Source organism: Anopheles moucheti, chromosome 3 (genome assembly GCF_943734755.1).
Source record: "Anopheles moucheti chromosome 3, idAnoMoucSN_F20_07, whole genome shotgun sequence".
Taxonomy (NCBI): domain Eukaryota; kingdom Metazoa; phylum Arthropoda; class Insecta; order Diptera; family Culicidae; genus Anopheles; species Anopheles moucheti.
The window spans coordinates 81,091,523-81,112,687 of NC_069141.1; the positions used below are offsets into that span (position 1 = coordinate 81,091,523).

The 21,165-nt window shown below is 41.5% G+C and overlaps 1 protein-coding gene across 6 annotated transcripts in view; it reads left to right on the forward strand.

Moving 5' to 3' along the window:
* LOC128305494 (poly(rC)-binding protein 3) overlaps positions 1–19,716 on the forward strand; it is a 63,165-nt gene extending 43,449 nt beyond the window's left edge. The window contains exons 7-11 of one of the 6 annotated variants that reach the window (XR_008287462.1): positions 1,623–1,742; positions 4,647–4,740; positions 4,911–5,187; positions 18,267–18,963; positions 19,146–19,716. Coding sequence is in view for 5 of the 6 variants with exons in the window: in XM_053042963.1 (XP_052898923.1) it covers positions 1,623–1,742; positions 4,647–4,740; positions 4,911–5,187; positions 8,309–8,795 (978 nt within the window). In the remaining variant the exon portion in view is untranslated. Of the gene's footprint in view, positions 1–1,622; positions 1,743–2,872; positions 3,005–4,646; positions 4,741–4,835; positions 5,188–8,308; positions 9,561–18,155 lie in introns of those variants that run through there. The other 5 variants (XM_053042967.1, XM_053042966.1, XM_053042968.1 and 2 more) reach the window with 5 other exon arrangements.
* The last annotated feature ends 1,449 nt before the right edge of the window (positions 19,717–21,165 follow it).

The following is a 21,165-nucleotide window of genomic DNA, read 5'->3' on the forward strand; positions in this document are numbered from 1 at the left end:
GCTTTGTGATGGAATTTAGGCGCAGTGAAATATTTCAATTTGCAGATTAGAAAGCTTTTGACCACATTTTGACCCCATCCATAACCCGGGAGCAGCGGCTTGTCCAAAAAAGGGTGTTATGTGACCTTTAATGTGGTTTGCAGCTGTTACACATATTCGTTCAGCTGTGTTTCCCGACACTCTCTGCGCTTCGTCGTTCCGTTCGAAGGTGATCCAGAAGGGATTGAAGCACCGAATAAAAAATGTCATAATTAAATTTTGCACTCTACCTTCTTCTATCCACGTGGCCACTATTAACGTTACCGTGGCCACCGGGTAACAGCTTTTGTTAGCCTGGCAGCGTTCGAATCACAGCTCTCTGGCACCACCATCAGTATGTTTGTCTCGTGGCCTACACCCTCCGTCCAGTACTTGCCAGTTGCCAAAAATTTTGACGTAACTAACATATAAACCCCGACCGACCCACCACCTGGTTGTGAGAGCTGCACAACATCAAATGCCGACCGAATGCTGCAAGCTCGGGTTGGTCCTTCACGCGGTGTGGTCTAGTTTTGGCTAGCAGTAGTTCCCGGGGCAACGCATAGTGACGTGCGGAAAGGTGCAAAAACGACGTTAATTAATGGGAGGAAAAATCGCAGGACACATTTTACGACCACTGGGTGGTTTAGATTGGCGGAGGCGCACAGACCCTTTACATTCCCGGGTGTGTGTGTACGGAAATCGATCCTCGGTGCACTGCGTGTGTCACCCACAAACGTGGAAGGGGACCCTAATGCCTAATGAAACTGGTGAATAATTAATCACTAACTTTTTACCCGGTAGCTCTCCAGCATATGGACTGTAATTTGAAATTGCTACCTTGGTGTCCTGGTGGGTCTAGTTGGGCCTCCGATTGGAAGAATTTCGTTCGCCCTATGAAGAAGCGGTATGAATCAAATCGAGAACCTGTCGATTCGGTTTGCTGCTGTCATATATCATCGACAGTCACAGATGCGAACATTATTAGTGCTTGATTGGCGCTCTTGATACGCGAAAAGTATGGAAGTAATATGCGGATTAGTGAATTTGGTAACGATGTCCATTATTAATTAACATTGCACGATGCGTTCTGTCCACTCTGGGCAGTAATATATAATTTATGTGTGTTGGGATATTCGTTACGACATCTTTTTGAGGCTGAACAGGTTTAATTTTTACTATTTTCCGTATCTTTGATCAGCTTGGTTTCGAAAACCATTCAATCTAACTATCTAAACATTATCAACCTGAACATTTCCAAGTAATATCTTCGCATAATCACCACAGCTTCAATTCGCCTGTAACTCAAACGAGACGTCACATCAAATCTACAACGAAGTACGAAGTTGTAACCCACATGGAAAACAAACAATAGAAATGCGACCCACAGCACATATCGATGTGTCGGCATCTAATGAATGTGGCGAGCCTAATATAAGGGCGGAGAAGAGCAAGCTCAATCGGAATTCTATTCATCTAATTTTATTGTAACACCATGCGCGCCGTACGAGCCACCCCTGTGCACATTGGACGTACGACAATAGAGAATGCACATGTCCCTAAACCACCATTTCTAATTTCTCCTTCCTCGTTTTTCCTTTCAGTCACCACCGAAGGGTGCCACAATTCCGTACCGGCCAAAGCCACAGGTGAATGGGCCGGTAATAGTGGCTAATGGTCAGGCGTACACCATTCAGGGTAACTACGCCGTCCCGGCACAGGAGGTATGTATGCTGCTTTAAGTGAATGATTTACTATTGTTCGTTTTTTTATTTATTTTTCGTAGAACAATCTCCTTCCATCTCTGTTTTTGCAACGAAAAGTGCTCTCGTTGTTCGATCTTTCTATTCCGGAATCACTGCCCTGTTGTGTCTGCTCTACCAAACGGAGTGGAGCAACTTATTTTAGATATATTATTATCGTATTGTCTAACTGTACCTAAGACGAGATTGTCATTTAGTGTCGCCTTTTTATTGTTTCTTTTTTGACTGTTGCTGTTTGTCACCATTTGATATTAAACTACGCTGCCGCTAAACCTGCTTTCCGGGTTGTAATACCACCTACAATTATTGTAACAATTAGTGTATTGCTCAAGGGCGCCACCGCAGCCTTCTGCTATACATGTGCGATGAACAACAAACCTTGTGTTGCCCTCGTTGTGTTCTGTTGTTTTACATACACACTTCCCCCCTCCGTACGTTGTCTCTGCTGTGGTGTACTGTTTTACTTGTTTATGCTAAATTTTACATTGAGATTTATTTTAGAACATATATTGCGCCAGAATCGATCCCCCCCCCACTGTTGATTATCTGAAGAGTAATTAAAATTGCGTTGCTAATCCCCGAGGGCTACTCTTTTAGGAATGCTTTATCTTCACTCAGTAACATAGTGCCAATTGCCATATTTTTGTTTTGCTATATCTCTATCTGGTTTTATGCGTTGTTTTCTCTCCTTTTTTCCACACATTCTCCAATCAACCGTTGCACTTTTTTGCATCTTCTTTCGTGTTTTTTTTTTGTTCATTTCAAATGTTGCCTTATGGATGTGTTAACTTTCCTTCTCAACGGAAAAACCGATCGATCATCGCTATCGTTTTGCGTCATGTTGTTGATGTTTTGATTTCTTTCTGCAATTTGTGATTGTAACCACTCGAGCAAACGGAACGATAAATGAAAGTTATAACCACTGCAAATTACTACTACTACTATTACTACTACTGCTACTACTCTTACTACTACTTCATCCCAGAACATTTGCGCGCACACTATGTCTTTCTATCTGTTTTTGTATCTCTCACTCTCTTTCTCTATCTATCTCTCTATCTACATAACTATCTCATAAATCGTTCGTTTAGACCTGCACAGTATATCCACTAGCCATTACCGGTGGCTTGCATGCGGGCATCTCCGGTTTAGCCGATCCATTACTAAAAGGAACACATCTACAGGGAGCGATACCTCCACATCATCTACAACCGATACCTGATGTGAGTTTAATCGTTTTTGATTGGTGCTGATTTTGCCTGGCAGTAACTTACTCTACAATCCAAAACATCATCCAAGCAAAATCCTCTCACACCAACCCGGTAAAACCACCAACCAACAACCCCCCCCATTTGCCACCCTCGCCCCCCTATTTCTGTCACTTTTACCACCGACCATTTTGTCCAGCAGAATGATCCCACGGTAACACAACGACGACGTGTCTTCAACTTTCCAGTACCTAACAGTCAGTCGTCGGTGGCTTTTGTGTAACATCTGATACAATCAACCCCCTTCCGATTCCCTGTAATTCTACTGGGCAGCATAATACTGGCAACCGTTCCTTCGCTTTGCGAATGTGTCCTCTCCCCCCGTTAATCATACCCGCCCCGCCATATGTGTAGATACGTTGTTGCACTGTACTCTCTAAAATCCGACAGTGAGCTCCGATTAATATGAACGTGTGACCCTTCCGTCGTATTACGGCTCCCTTGTTCCCGGGTAGCGCAGAGCAGAATGCATTTGCTTAGACAGTTTATGTTGCCTAGCAAAGGTTGTAATATTAACATTTTCTAGTCACCTAGATTTAGATTTAGCTGTGTAGTGTTCCCCCTGAACCCCAGCAAATCAAGATTTGTTCTCCGCTCCACCGCCCCCCTAAAGCTTTACTTTTGTATTGCCCCTTAAGTCCATCGACAACCAACTAATCCGTATAGCGAAACAATCGAACTCATTAATCCCCTCTTAAGAATCAACGATCCGTTATGGTTCCAGCTCGAAAGCTCATCGTTATGTGCTCCTTTGTATATTGTGTCCTTTTTAGTAATGTAGCAATAACTTCATACGTTCATGTTTAACATTGTATGTAAATTAGAATTCTATGTATTAACATATTTGTATATACGTTTAAATGTTGTTAGACCATATTGACTGCTATTGGCTAGCCATATTCATCTTCATTTTGAGATTATCATTGTAGTAACACTTTTTTTTACTGCTAAATGTCTACTAATAATAGCCTATATTATTTAATTCTTCAATGTATGTCTTGATGACATTGAAAATACTACAGATTATAATTTTTGTTTAATTTTTTTTTATATATTTTCAATCGAAACTATTCGAAAGCGAATAAATTGTGTTAAAATATTTGATACTTAAAGTTCCACACATCCTTTGCATTATTGAGTTCATTTTTCACAAAAAATACACCGACGTATTGACACCGACACAGGAGTATTGTTTTAACAAACTGCACTATCTTCCTCAGTTCATTTTGCCACATAAATTGCTCCCAAAAAAGTGGTAGTGTTGTATTGTTATTGTATGGTTGTTAAATGTTATTAACACGGATAGCTTCAGTAGTGTGGTATCCGATGTCTAAGTTTATGATTGAATGTTTGGAAAATGGCAGAGATGTGTTCTGATGATGATTGTATGGTGTTGGTTGTTAGTTCAGCGTACACTTAATAGAGAGTATATGCGAAACTTCTGAATAACATACTGTACTCGAACAGGAATAACCAACTTTGCACAAAGTAGATCTATGAAAGTAATCTTAAACATACAATTAAACATTCTCTTGCAATTCGAACGCCCTGAAACAACAATTAACCATTCTTGGATCACTCTACGCTTTAATTCTAGGTTTCGGGAATCGCTAAAAATCCGCTTGCGGGTCTAGCAGCACTTGGATTAGCTGGTGCGATTCCCTCCAACACCGGTGGACTTAACCCAACTGGTAAGTATTAACATATTCGCCTGTTGTGAATACAAAAACCGCCGTAAGGTGTTTTTCTTTGATGAACTGCCGCATGTTCTAAGATTTTCCGCGAGGAACGGCCCCCCCGGACCCGGTGCCGTATTGCTATTGTACTAAAGCTAATGCCTTTCAATTTATATCCCACGCAGCTCTCGCCGCTTTGGCCGGTTCTCAACTGCGAACCAACAACAACCGCAACGTAGCTCCAGTTCAGTCCCAATCACACGAAATGACCGTGCCAAACGACCTGATAGGTTGCATTATCGGTAAGGGTGGCACCAAGATTGCAGAGATCCGCCAGATTTCCGGCGCCATGATACGCATTTCCAACTGTGAGGAGCGCGACAGCGGCAACACAGACCGAACGATCACCATCACCGGCAACCCGGACTCGGTCGCACTGGCGCAGTATCTGATCAACATGAGGTAGGTGATCGATTATGCCACTGTTTTCAATATACTTAGGTCTTTTCTATCTAATATTACTACCGTCACTACCGATCGACGTATCCGGCGAGAGGTTGTTTCGTATTTTGGAGGGATACTGTGTGTGTGCTGTTAAGTAGCGGTTTCCGCCAACAGTACACGCGGACCCGAAGACGGAGAAACTCCCTTCGATCATTGTCACCGCGTGTGCTCCTCTGTGCCTTGTTGCTAACTTTGTTTCTCTGTCGATTGTCCCACTCTCTCTCTCTCTCTGTCCTCCACTACTTTCAGTGTCGTTCAGTTTCTTACCACCGTCCTAGTTTTATGAACATAATAATTTTAAGTTGTCCACACGGGTTCTACTCTCGACGATCAAGGATTTCGCTCGCTTGCTTTTGAAAACGCAATTACTCAATATCGATGAAGGTGATCCTTTGATGTTTGGGATCATTCATTTTGTTATATACACGGGGCATTTCTTTTTTATTCTCTCTTTCTTTGTTCGCTCTGTTGTTGCTGATATCTTTCTTTTTTTTTGTGTATGTTGCATAGGAATAATAGTCGTACACCCCCCCAGTTCCAGATAATATATCCCGTTTCTTCCCCGCCCGTTTGAACGTAAAGACGACGTACGACGACTTTCTTCATCTCACAACTACACCAACCCTGCTAACTCCACACGCGTGTTACACTCCACTAATTATTTATTTTCCCGAAATTCCTGTTCTACCTCCGAAAGCAATATCCATTTCATTTGCTATATCTCAACATCAATCGCGCACCCAAGAGCACCAGCGTTCTCTGCGAGATGAATAAATCCTTTTCAGTACGTACCACCTTATCTTCCCTTTCTGTCCGTCCGTATAGTCTTCGTGATCCATGTGTAACGATTGTGTGGTTCATTCCACTACCTTGTCTGCCCGATGTACTGGCACTAATACTGTGTGTGACCGTAAGGTTTTATTTTTTGTTTTGTTTTGGTTTATGCACATTTACCCCATATCCCGAGCTGCTGCTGAACTGTGTCAATCCTTCTCCATGGTGTGTTGAAGTTCCCTTAAACAAATCCCGGCGTTTCCGGCTTACGAAGCGAGAGAGAACACTTCTGTCCAATCCACCAAAACAACCAAGTATACAAGTTCACCATCCCGACGCAATATCCCGGATCGAGTCTTTCCTTTCTTCCACGATAACGTAAAAAAAAGAATCAAACCGAAATCATGAAATCCATCTCATTCCGCCATTACCGATCATTACTATTAACACCACTAATAAGATATTAAATACCGACTTCCATACTCTATTGCATACGCATGGAGATGGTCAAGTATCAAACATTTGGTGGAGGTGCTTCTTTAATGTGATTGTTTACCGAAACCGACAATTGAAACTTATCGCTATGAAAGTTTCGCTTTATGTGTCGGAATGAACTCAACCATTGTGTTGATTTGTACAAGTAACAAGCATTTGTCTGTAAATGTCTGCATACATTTGTTCGTTAAATATATAACATTAACAATGAATTTTTGGTAACAAAATGCATTTTCGTCCTCATTTATTGTCTTTGGAATGTTTGTTTGTTTGTTTTAGTTCTTGTTCAGTGTACAGTCCCATTTAACATTCCAGCTTCCAGTTATTATAAATCATATACATTTAAACTCTGAAGCAAAACGATATAACAAATGTGCGTTTGCTTCTTTCAATGCATTTCCAATGAAAAAAAAAACGTGAATTTAGTGTTCGTGAAATGTTTATTTAATGAAGCCTTTTTCATTTCCTTAATAGTCATTTTTATATTACAAAATTGGTTTCCAATCATTATACTTAAGGGTATTTACTTTGACACTTATGGTATTTTTGTTTCAATCTATACATACATTGCAGTGCAATTAATAGTGAATGGTGTTTTCATATGGATTCTTTTATCTTTCCACGAAAGCTTCGAGTGGGTTTTTTAATATCCGCAATTGAAAATCGTGATATTACCCAATACAAAAAATGGTTCTATTTACTCTTTGCTGGCGTGAAATGAAGAAGCGAAGAAGTGTATGGGCCATTTTATTTATTCGGTTTTCATATGTTTCCTTGTATGCAGCATTTACCATGTTCATTTATATATGTACTGTTTTTTCAAGCTTATGATGATTTAATGATGCTTTATGAAGCTCATTAATAATATAACATATGATTGCCACCAACGAATTGCTTTTTTCAGGAACAATCATTCGCGGTACGAAGAGATTTAATTTGTGTGGAACTCATAATTTAAAAATAATAAATATAAATCAACATTATTTTAAATCACATGTTAAAAAGAATAACCTAAACTTAGGCCATTTGCAAGCGAGCATGAACCTGTGGTATGATCTAATGCATTGAGCTACACGTACCACAAGTAAACGATTAACAATCTTCCATCTATGCTTTTTGGAACTATTTCACCTTCTTAACATACTTATGTTTTTTAGTATGCTACTCCTCAAACATGCTAACATGTTATAATAATATGGCAAAGATTTTTACTGTAAACGAACTACGAACTTGCAGGAAATCTACTGCGAAATAGAAGCTCCAATACCTCTCGCACAGCTTCGAATCAATATTCTTGTTTGCGTGCCATCCTGAGCCATGCGTTCCCTGGCCATTCCTTCCATCATCATCCCGACGATGTTGGAAAACCAGCCGTCTTTTCCTTCACCATCGTTTGCTAATCATACTGATGCTACCCAGTGTCTTTGATGGGCACACGCACTGCGCATCCTTAACACAATGCTCTCCATTACTAAACCTTCCGATAATGATCGTATCGTGCATTACAACATTGGTGTAGTCTTGTCTATACCAAGAACACAAACATCCTCTCCCGGAACACAAACCAATCGCCATTATCCTTCTAATCAATCAACTTATTCTCCGCTGTCCTGGTTTCAAAGATCTTTGTTCTGTGTTTCTATCAATATATCTACCAAACGATCCTTCCGTCCGTCCGTCCGTCCGTCCGTCCGTCCGTCCGCTGCCTCTAAATATCCTTTACACTTTTCTTTTTCTACTCTTTCTCTCTCTCTCTCTGTCTCTCTCTCTCTTCTCAAACCTAACAAACTTCCTCCTTATCCTCCCACAGCGTCGAGCTTCAGAAGGCGAATTTAGGTGACGAAGCAGGTGCCGCTGCCGCGGCCACGGCCCAAGTGACCGGTGCACAGCCGGCCACGGCCGGCATCGTACCGCCATCGGCAGCAGCCACGCTTACCGCGGCGGCATCCGCAGCCGCAGCGGCGGCCGCCAACCAGGGCGTTGCCGGTGCGGGCGCGACCGGTGCGAATGCGGCCGCTGCTGCTGCGGCGGTCACAAACCCGCTGGCCACCGCCATACCGTTGGCGCAGCTGCTGGCCAAACCGGGCACGCTCAATGCGCTGAGCAGTCTGTCGGCACTCGGCAGCCTGACCGATCTGCTCGGCAATCTGTCCAGCGGGGCCGCCGCGGTAGCACCGATCCAGACGACCGGTGTTAATCGGCCCAAGACCACGCGTATGCGCTCTCCCAACACCAACAACAGCATGAACGGTGACAGCAGTAAGAAAAGCGAACGCAATAAGTTCAGTCCCTACTAGAGCTAAGGTGTCGTCCTCCTGGACAGAATGAGACACAGGGTAGTGTGTGGTATCATCCGTACGTGCGGTTGTGGCGGGACGACAAGGGGATCAGCCACAGATTAGTAGAGGAAAAAGGGGGAAAGAAAATGCTGGTGAAAGGAGCATGTGCGGTGGGCGGTCTCTCATAAGGGCAAATAAGACAATGTAACGACAGAATTTACACATTTTCATAAGAACCTGGAGGGCATGGGCGAATGGAAGGAGAGAAAAAAGCTAATACTACCAAGCAGGAGGTAGCAATGCTCATAACTACATCTTACTGCTAGCAGTTGAAGAAGAACTATCCTCGTTAGGGTAGGTAAACGATGGGGGGTTCTGCTATTTAGGATGCATTATACTAGGGTCATACGCTGTTAGTATTAGTGTAAGTGACTGAGTTGATATATAAGATGGATAGGATGGTCATTGAAATTTAAGCGAACATTATTAGGAAACTGCGCAACAATATCGTGCACGGCAACATACATACATACACACACACGCGGATTCATTTTAAATGGTTTGTCGAATAAGTTTTAGAAATAGCTCTATAAAAGGCATGATGAACTCTATTGGTGGAAAGCTCATTTTATTCACAACTCGTGCGTGCATCGTGTATACGGGAGTGGGAATATCGAACGGAGAAACCGATGTTTGAAGTTGGGTTTGGTACGAAGAAGCAAAAAAGCGCTTATATCTTCCGGCAACCCTTAAACCAGGAGTAAAAGACCTATTGCAATTAAAATAGGGTTTGCGCAGAGGGGATTGTGTTAGAATCACGCTTACGGCGCAATAAGTTGTAATTTTTATCTTTTTTTTTTATATATTTTAATATTAAACATTACTTTGTACTGCCCTAGGGGGGAAATCATTCGATGCAGCAGGCAGTTCATTATCGCTAGCTGAAAGTTTATTATTTGTTCGAAGAGATAAAACGTAAAATAGTTCTTCATTTTAATCAACTTAACTTTCCGTTTTGTCTGCCATTGTGGAGTTGACTGTTTTGTTGGTTAAGTAATGTACCAAATGCTGTCGACACCTAGAGCCAGTGGATTGCAAGAAGCTAGCTTGTTCTATTTTAATTGTGTTCCGCTTTCAATATCCTTCCCATGCTGTCGAACAACATTTGCTGTCTCTGCGTAACTGTTGCTGTCTATCCACGGTGCCATTTCTGATCTGGAGAAGGTGGAAGCACAGCAACAGCAAGTATGTGCGACAGGCCAGAATTGTTCTGTTGCCGCGCGCGCCCTGTTAGCCTATAGACGACGGATGTGGTTGAGGTTTTATTTTTAGATATTAATTCGATAAGGATTTTTAAACCTTTTTTTCCCCTTCCAATTCTCAATACTCTTTGTGTGGCATAGCCTGGCTGGAATGTACTCAATCGCTCGTTGCTGTTGCTAATAAAAGTGTTTTGACGTGTTTCCGATGCATGTACGTAAATGGGACAAAGTAATGCTTCTTTTCCATTAACATCCGCGAAACATGATGTGTTCAGTCTCAGGGGACAGTACAAAAGGCTCTGATAGTTGGCTGATGATGGGCCCAATGGGGTTACGTTCGCAACGATAGGAATAGCATCAAACACACCGCAACGCAATGCAACCATCCGTACCCGTAAATCCCGGGCCGCGGGACCGGTTGGTTCCCCTTTTACAAGCGCAGAACTGATTTTACGTTGGATTAATTTTAACCCATCTGCAAATTTGTCATTAGATTTTTGCTTTCTTTTGCCTGTTTGTGTTTTACTTTTCGCTTTGTTTTAATTCTACATTAGGTTCGGCTCTTCCTTTTTTGCCACGGTTGGCGCTGCTGCTGCTGCTGCTTGCACGTGCTAAAAATAAGCAGCTTCACATCCAAATTCGGCTCTTTGGTGGGGGCAATTTGAAGAAGTTTGCTTGATGGGCTGGGCGCTTGAACATCGTCCTGCATGTTCCCGCAATTGCGTTTAATCCCAGACATTGGCGAAAGAACGGGAGATGCACGGTTTGGGTACTTAGATACATGGACAGAATAGAACATACTATGCCAGTGGTGTGTGTGTGTAGGGTGTGTGCGGCCTTGGGGCGAAAGAACAGCAGACGATTGCCAGCCGGGAGGACAAATACCGCTCTCTATCTCCAACACGCGATGCAATTCTATTGCTGCGTGTTTACCCGGCGTGTGTGCGCGAAAAGAAAAACCAAGTCAAATGCAGTGTTATATCGTAATTTCGGTTCTCTGTCAACAGGACGTAGCTGCCCTCACCCCCGAATGCGAAATGATTCGAATTTTAATTTCAGATTACTGTGGCTATTTTTAGTGGTGTTAGTTTTGCGTTAGTTACTTTGCACTAACACACCACATAGTATGTTCCCCGCAAGCCTGCACGAGTCAGATGCAATCAGTCAGCCTGTCACATGTGCAGCAGGATTGTGGACCCTGCAAAATGTTGTTGAATGAAGTTGGGGAGGGGGGCAGCACTCGGGGATGTGTTGAAGTTGTCACCATCGCCGCACGCGTCAGTCATCCCTTGATCGCATTGGAATTAAATTTGCACAACCAGATTTGGAAACCCCAGAGCACAGTCCTATTTTGGTTCCCCCGGGCACATACTGCGTTGAGGGCCGGATCAAATTAACTCCCCATAGGTGTGTTGGATGCGTATGTTTGTACAGTTTAATGGCCTGCGCTTGACTTGCGCTTGAGTAATAAAAATACCAATAGTTCTGACAAAAAGTAAAATTCGCTGACATTCGCTGGAATTCCAATGAACTTTGAATGCGAATGCGTCCACATCGCATTGCGATTTTGTAGCTCTTGCTAACAGATCCTTACACCCGTAGTCGTAAGGTAACAAGAGCCTTTCGGAAAATTGTGTCCAACTTTGTTGTTGTCGTGCATTGTTCTGCTTCGTAAACGTGTTTTGTTATCATGGGGCTAAAGAAAATTTCCGTTCGCATAGAAATTAAAGAGATAGCCGAAGAATCTCTCATGAGCTCAGCAAAAAAGGTAAAATTTTGTGAAATAATTAGAGCTTAACTAGGAAGAATGTTTCGAATATGTCGTTAAAGTTCAAAAAATCTAAATTGGTTTAGCAGCCTCTCGATCGCGATTCGCTAACGAATTAATTACACACAAAACACATTGCTCTGGATTGTTCTTCGTACTTCATGTTTGGCTGTACACAGCCCCCCGGGGGGCGGGTTCTTGGTTAGCCGTGATGCCCAAGTGATCATTGTCTAGACCATAACTATGACCTTAATTATACTATTTGCTATGTGACCAACCCTAAATCTGCTCTCGATTAAGTAACGGTATAATATATCCCTATAGTGTGAATTTCCACACTTACGCAATTGAATGCGCTGCAAAGTATCGCGAAATATGGCGGACACGCAAGAGTTTTCCAACAACTAACAGAAGATCTTTGAAAAGAAATGCCGGCAAATGCCGCCGCAAGGTGTATAGTACAAATATTCTAACCGCCGAAGCAGTTAAACTCAATACGCAGGGGAAGGCCACCGATTCCATCGGTTCGGACCGCAAACCAGAGATTTAAATGACATCAGTTCGAGCAATCGTACTCGTTTGTTTATTATGCATTAGATTAGTACTGAGTTTTAATTGGCAATGGCAAACGTTTAGAGTGGAGCACGGATTGTAAACCAGCCCCAACGTGTGTGTATAGGTAGCCGGTAAATTGCACCGCAGTGCAAAGAACTAGCGAGCAAATCGATCGTTTGAACTTAATAACACTGCAGGCCCAGGCGTAGCCGACATTTGGTTAAGGTTTTAAAGCAAGAAGGTAGAAGAATTTCAGTTAACAATATTGTGTGAAAGTTTGTTTGTTTTTTTATTAAACATTAAACTATACTGTACTTTACCTCCCCAGGGTGGTATAAGGGAGATTCGAAGAAGGATATCAGAATGGTTAGCTTCAAGGCAGACGAACCGCAGAAGAAAAAAAACACGTATCCATTGTAGTTTAAATAAGAATGTGCTCATGATTACAGCATTATCAATAATAACAAACTCTTGATTCGCAAGTCACTCAAGTTTTACCTCTCTATACAAACCATAATAATACACAGCAAAACAACACATACTTACGATTTTATGGTGTCTCTTGAATACCCGGCCCTCTCTCCCAGATTGAATGTTCTTCTACGTACAATTAATTAGCCCCCGTCGAAGCACTTAAGCAGAAGGGGAAGACAGGCACAGGCAAACGGGGCTTAAGACGGAACACACACTCAATTTACGTATTATTCGTTTGCAAGCCAAAAAGTATATCACACCTCTCTTGACATTTAGCCCATAGTACTTGTATTACACAGCAGTTGTTGTTTAGATACGTTCTATAATGGTGGATCAAAACACGGCGAGAGCCCCCAGATGAGAGGAGACGGGCCGTGGAAAAAAATAAATAGAATATAGCTCCCCCAGCCAGAGCCAGCATAACGTCATCAAATAGCAGCAAAAGGAAAGAATCACACAAACACTTATTACACACATGTAGCTCATTGCAAAAGTACAGTTTACTGATGAGAGAACGGTTAGAGCAATCTGCCTGCCCCCCCTCTTAATAAAGACTTCCAAAAACAGTATGTATAATCGAATGCAAGGTAAACCGTCAAGCGGAGCAGGAGAATAATTCGAGACGAATAAAGGAATAGATTTTGAGTTAAGTCGAGTCAAAGATGTTGAAAAGCGTTTTTTTTTCAATAGCCAGGAAGTACGGGCAATGCGTAAACGAGTGTATCTCTAGCATCAGCGGTAGAAATGTTATAACTTAGTTCCAAAGAAATCCAAACAGTATGCCCAAACAGTCAGTTCACCCGTGTTGGACTGGACGCTTATTAGAAGTGCCGTTTACGCTTGCTAGTGTTGCCAGAGTGTCGTCGTGACACTCGCACTCAAACGTCTGCTCCAATCCATTGAAGGGAAAGACTACTAGTGTACACACTAATGCACAACTCCTATTTCAGCCCCCACCCCAACACACACCCTCAGCGCTTCGATCTACGATCTATCTCCGTCGTCGCATTTCCGCCTGCGACGATCAACGTGGGAAAATTCGCCTTCTTCAACGAACAAATGGGAACTATCCTACACCGTCATCTCCTCATTCAAGTTCCACAATTCCGTTCGTTCCGACCATAACCACCACCACACACACACATACACCTCTCTCTTACACACCACCGAGTATATGCCACCTCCAACCAACTCTTCTAAAACCTTTAATAAATATCCACAACAAAAAAAAACCAACCACAACATATCTAGCATATATAAATGACCAACCCTCTCTCTCTCTCTCTCCCCCCACCGTTGTATGTGTCCCCCGATGTATGTGCGTGCGCCGCGTGTATGTGTGTGTGTGTGTGTGTGGGCGTGCGCGCGCGCCAATATCGGATGTATCCATCATCAATCTCCACATCACCAAGAGACAGAAAGAACAGCAACCACCACCACCACCACCACCCATGTCCTTGATGGCAATACCAATCCAAACCAATTAAAAGCGCATCAAATCTCCTGCTTCCAAATGTTGCCAAAAACCAACTAAACTTCCTAAATTCATTCAAACAAAAGCAAGCTTATCACAAGCACCCAGAGAACGTCGTAACATCCACATGGGATGATCGATATTGCCACATAGCGATACACACACGCGCGCATCCTTTATTATTCGCAAGATAACACCGATAGCGCCAAATGGCTACTAATAAACACTATTGTGTGTGTGTGTGTGTGTGCGGCATTGCAAACCCCCTAACATGGCCACGGTATTCATCGTTCCATTATTCATATATCGATACTAATATACATATATACATATGTGCTCTGGCCCTCCAAAACTGTTCACCCAAAGGATTTCATCACACATACGCCATCATTGTTTTGGTTTTGTCATCTGTATCGTAAAGCCGTTTGTTTAGTTATTTGTGTCCTAGCCTTACTGTGGCAACGCAAAACAACCGGCAGCATACAGAGCCAGCATCAACATCAGCCTAACCTAGGCCGCCCCCCCATCATCTGTGTGTCCCCGTCGGTTTTTGTAGTAATGTTTTATATCCCAGTACGATGCCATTTAACAGGTTTTAGTAAAGTGAAACCACCAAAACTGTGAATGGATTAAATGCGCCACAAGGACGAGACTCCTCCATCACCGTTAATCATCTCCCATCGACCCATCATCGTGCATAAATGTTTCACATCATATCACAAATAATTCACATTCCTGGTCCGAAAATCAATGTCCTCTGCTATATTGTACCCAAATACGAGACCCAATAATATCCTAATTCCTCAACAACGATGGAATTCCGTCTAATTTTACACCGAGCCATTATTAGTGAGGGAAAGTAATTGTGAAACATTCTGATAGTAATGACAATAATCACAGAGTTATTCGAACCCACATCATCTAAACAGTTGTCCATTTGTGCATTACATTTCCCATTAGATAATGATTTATACTTCTGTTAAATATCCTCGCTGCGCACAACAGGGAGAAGCGGTTTCTTCCGACTGCAATTGCATTGGCTTCCTGTTTTTAGCTTCAATCATTACATTGCCATTTGCCCTCGAGTTCTTAATTAGCATCAACGCACGAGAGCGCACCACTAACTCGTGTGAGCTTGCATCCGTGTATCCGTGTTTTACCATCATTATGCAAAACAAAACAATCCGTTTCCTCTTCCCATTTTTATAGCGTCTACCAACAAGAACAACCACCACCACCACCATCACCCGTCCAACAAAATACTGAATGTGCCAATAACCAAAACCAAACCACAAACCACCACCACCACCGTTCGTCCAAATAGTCCAAATATCACCGTCAAACTATAACCAAACAAAAAAACCAAAAACCAAAAAAGCCAAGCCAATGCAATGAGTTCTAAACCCCCGGAACTCAAAAGCAATCCTCTCAAAGTAATCATGAACCGAATTCCTCTGGTAAGAAACTGATTATTCATATATTGTTTTCCGTTTTTTCTTTACTATACAAACTTTGCCTTCACACCTGTGTACACCGTTTATATAGTACTGTTTTATTTTTTCCTTTTACATATTACTAAAGTTACCAAATGTTTTAGCATCTGTTTTGTTCTCATATTTTTGTGTTGCGTTAAATTTTCCATTTATTAGAACTCGGTAACGTTACACTCTTATCTTTATTCTTTTTTTTTTTCGCTCACGTTCCTTTACCTAGCTCTCGTTATCTTCTTTCCCTCTCCCCCCTTTCATTATCCTGTTTTACTTTGTGGTTTCTTGAACATGTGTTGTAGTATCGTGCTCCTTTAGCTTCCCGTTTAGATTTATTCGTTCCGTCCCGTTACCCGCTAACAATTTATCTTACTTAGTTCATGATCATGTTCCGTGCCCTTGCGGGCAAGTAATTACCATCAAAACACCATCCTCTGTCGACAGTTTCATCTGCCAGCCACACTTGTAACTACCAAACCTGCCTACTGTCGTTGCGCAGTCGTCGTCGTCTTCATACAATTTTCTACTACTACTACTACTACTACTAATACTACTATAGCCTGTTGCGTGCGTGCGTTTGCGTTTTCCATATTTTCCTACCTTGTTCCGTAATTCATCCGTAGCGCCAAATATGAGCCACCCTTTAGGAAGTTTACTTTTTTTTTTTTTGCTCTCCCCTTTTTTTCGCTCTTGCGATCAGTTTGTTGTTATTCTGTTCAGATTTTCGGTTGCTGTCTCTTGTTTTAGTCGTTTAAGATTGCAATACGTGATTTCTTTTTTGTTAGCGTTATGGTTTTACAGAGTTTCGCAAAAAAAAAACAGGATAAACACTGAATCACAGGCAACTTTATTCGTTTTGTAGATTTCGATGTTGATCCGCGTGTGCCACGCCAAGAACATCGCGTTTAAATGCACAACATCAAAAACTTTTGAATTTATTGACAGTCCTTAAACAGTGCACACCGAATCAATATCCTATTTTACAGAGCCAGTAAAAAGTTGTTTGTGTGCTTCGATGTTAATTGCCGCGATTATCATATTCGTTTTGTGTAATTCAGTATAGTATGTTCCCTTTATCCTGTCCACAGCGGAACACCCTGTGTAAAGCGGATATTGTTAATTTTTTTCTGTATTTAATTATTTTAAATCTTTGTTTAATTTATTTAGGCGCTTCTACATTTTATATTAAAAGCTATTGAAACCGATATCAAATGCAATCAAAGTTAGAACAGTGAATATTATATTATTTTTGTTTCATAGTGTTAGTTAACTTGTAATTTTTTATGCTTATAAATCGTTCTGTAGCAGTTCTATATGCTCGAGTTAGTTACGAAGTTGTTAAACTGCTGGAATAGAATTTTAATAATAAAATTACAAGTTTTAGCGCAACAAAACTGTGAAAGTTATTTAACAACACCTAAAAAAACGCAGTTTGTATTGCTTGGAGCATTGTACAAGTTTTAAAACATTTTCTAATTTAGCAAATCAGCCCGTTTTCATCTGTTCCTTTCGCAAGTTGTAGCGTTATCAGCGAGCCCTTTGTTTCACTCTCTTTACTTTCACCTCGTGCTAGTTTGTATTTCATTTAGTGGAAAAATTCAATAAGCTTGCAAGAAAAAAACATCAGCTAACATTATTGTGTTTTGTTAGATTCGTTTACTCTTATCTAGACGTTCCACCCGCGTACAGTCCGTTTGTTTTTGAAGTACAATTTTCTTCTCTACCTTATCGAAATAGCTTCACACTCGTATGGTACACCATTGTCACCTTTACACGATGGTTACTGCGTAAACCTGATTGATGAAACAAGTATTTTGAAAGATTTCATTAGTTAGTTTCAATTAACAATTGTTTTTGCATTGAGTGATATCAGTCTGTACACGAGCGCGCGCCACCATTACCAAATATTTGACGTTTGTCGTATATAAATACAAAAAAATATATCATTTTTTTCTCTTTTTCTCTTTCTCTCTTTCTGTCTCTCTTTCTCTTCTTTCTATGTTCTCTTTTATCCCTTGATGTCCCCGTACTATTTATTTCTTCTTTTTAAACCCCCCCCCCCCCCTCCCTCCCTCTCCAAATACGTGCAACCAACCCCCTCTCATGTTTTGTCCTGCTTTGACATTACCGAAACTTGTGTTTTAATTGTCCCATAAATGATCACTTGAAACAAAACACAAACAAACAAAAAATTGTCCCCGATTGCATCATTGAACTAAAACAAAAAAAAATATTTCAAAATTTCTAAACTTTTTTGCCTCGCAAAAATGAAAAAAAAAAATCATGCAACAACAAAAAAAAAACACACCTCTTTTTCGCAAAACGCCACGTATGCTCCCGTTAAACTTTTACTTTCAGAATTTCGATGGAAACTGCCGGAATGCCAATCCCAGGCTATCACTACATCACCCCGAATCACATCGTCAAAGCGCCGATCCATTAAAACTTTCGCTCTCTTCTCCCTCTCAGCTTTAGAAGTGGTGATGGTGGTAGCAATGGCAGCGGCAGCAGCAGCAGTATCCTCCGACCGATGACAAACACCACGATGGCGGCAGCGGCGGCGGCGGCCAGCGTACGGAACGGCAATGCAGTGGCGGCGGCAGCGGCAGCAGCAGCTGCAGCGGCGGCCGCATCCGGTCCGGGCAGTGCGGCTGGCATCGGTTACAACGGCATGACACCGGCGGTCGGCACGGTTGCCTTTCCCTTTCTGCGCTACGGACTCAACCTAGATCGGAAGTAATGAGACACATCACACACCGCCATACATTGGTAGCTGGCAGCAGCCCGACGTCTCGAGGGGATGAACACAACCGGCAGTAACATCGCGATTATACAACTTCAACGAGATTAACTGGTGCACCATAGAAGAAGGATTCATGTTCGTCGTATCGAAAGTAAGAACAGTCAAGTAGGCAAGCACTTTTTAAATTATTCGTTCGTACGTCACAATCTGACATTCGCCGCCACATCAGCTAGCAGAGGAAACAATTTAAAGAAGAAGCAAAAAAACTGCAAGCGATCTGGTAATCCGGAGTGTGCCGTTTGTAAAAACAAAAAGATACTAAAACCGAAAAACTACAAAGCTTGAAAGGGATCATACAATGAATTACACACTGCTGGCAGGATGGTGCTGACTGCTGTGTGTCGCTGTGAGGACTTGTGGGAGGTAAACAGAGAGCAAAGATGATACACACATCACATCACATTTCGTATAGTTCAATTATCATAGAATATCGGCTATATTGAAACTGATTTAGTGTTTAGATCTACGTTTTGTGTTCTTTTATGTACATGTTTTGTGTTTTGTTTTCCTTTCTCTCCCAATAATTGTATTGTTTTTCGTTTTAGTTGTCGTCCCGAAATGTTTTATACGCTTGCTGGGCCGAGCATTACATTAGAGCAGCCAGTAGAATTGCTGTTCCAATAGTGGACGGTTGGAATATTCACCGCGGCTCGTTAGCAAACGGCAATTAGGCTAGAACGCAAGGCAAATCTCTAGGAAACACAACTGTTCGTGTGGCGTACGTGGCGAATATAGTGGCGCACCGCGAAGCGTGAAATACACTGTGAAAATGTGGTAAAAAAGATGCTTTAACAAAATTTCCCATTTCGGCAACGCTCTAAAAGTCGGAATTAGTATACATTTGGTTTTCGTGGTGAATTAGGCAGTAAATAGTTAGCTTTTTTCGTGTATGTATTTGTTTGTTTTGTTTTGTTTTGTTTTTGTTCGCGCTTTTAGAGAAGGCATTTAGGAAAAGACAAACGCTGCGTTGCGATCAAATATAGTAAAATAAATAGCGATATCCAAGCAAAAGGTAAAGCAAAAGGGGGAAACATTGAAGGATAATGTTGACAAAAAAAAAAAACAAACCAACGTACCGAATGTAGGTCTATTATATATTATTGTTTTGTTTCAAATCGTATCACACACAGACGTATCAAACAAACACGAGCAAAACGATAGTAAATGTATACGAAGATGATTACTCTATGAACGTGAAAATCTCAAAGTACGTGAAAACACACACGATAACAATGCAGGAAAGTGAAGAGGAAACCCAAAAGGAAATGATAAAATAAGATAAAACAAAAGCGAGCACTCCGTGAGAGAGAGAGAGCGAGAGAGGCCAAAAACAAGCTGATAAAAAGAAAGTAGAAAAGCAAAAATCCATATCGTGTTTAGCAAAAACAGCAACATGAACATATCGTGTGCAATTTTTCCCTACCGTAAGCAACTATCGAAAAGGGACAAACAACTCCCTGTATTTCGTTTGATTTCCCATCCACGTTCTATTGTCGCAAAAACCAGCATCACACACACGGAAAAGCGATCCAAATCGCGAATGGTTAATAGAAGGTGTGGAATATATTACTAATAAGAAAGTTCAGTTGCGAGACTGTTGGTGGAATGTGTGTGCGTGTTAGGCAGAAGAGAATGAAGACGTTTTCTTATATGAAAGGCTCACTTAAGCAAGACAACAGGAAACAAAAGTTTAGTACAACTAAGTAAACTAATTTTTAAAACAATCGCGCGCTCGAATAGGATACGGTTTTTTGTTTTGTTTTTGTGCATTGCTAAGGTGATTTTTACTTTGTTATCTTTTATACACACATATACGAGCAACGTGAATAACAATGCAAACAAAACATTTAAAAAGCACACATGCTTAGCGTATAACGTGTAAGACAAAAAAGACATTTGTAATGTTCAAAGATTGTTAATGTTTTTTTTTTATCGGTAAATATGAAGTCGCCGTGTGTGTGTGTATGTGTGCTTGTCACGGAAAAAGCTAAATTAATGCGTCAGAACTGGGACAGCAAGCACAGAATAAAAGCGCCGGCTGTATGCTTTACTGATAACATGAGCAATCCGGCAACCATTTGCCTTCGTTTTTCGCAAAACCAAAATGCTCTCTCGTTTTGTTTTAGTGTGCGTAAATTCTTCCAATGCAGAAAACACAGGTTCATGTTTTGCAACCGATTGTTTTTTCCTCGTTTGGTTTTGCTGCTGCGAGCGTTGGTGAATTAGTGTGCGCCACAGTACAGTTAAAGTACAGCGTGTGACTAATCATTTGTAGTTAATAACAAGAGAGAGAGAGAGAGAGAGAGAGAAAGAGTATGTGCAAGAAAGATAGTGAGAGTGGACACTGAGAATAGTATTTTGAACGTTTAGAGGGAGCTTTTCGCTAAAATTTAAAATACTTAAGTGAAACGTAAGTGCCAAAAATAAATACAAGTAAATAGACATAACCCAGGCGGGGTAACGCGCGTGAATGAGTGGGAACAGAAGCAAATAAGAAACACACGGGAAGGACAGGGAATCGGATTGCAGCAATCGACTGAATTTCCTTCAGTTCCAGGAGCATTT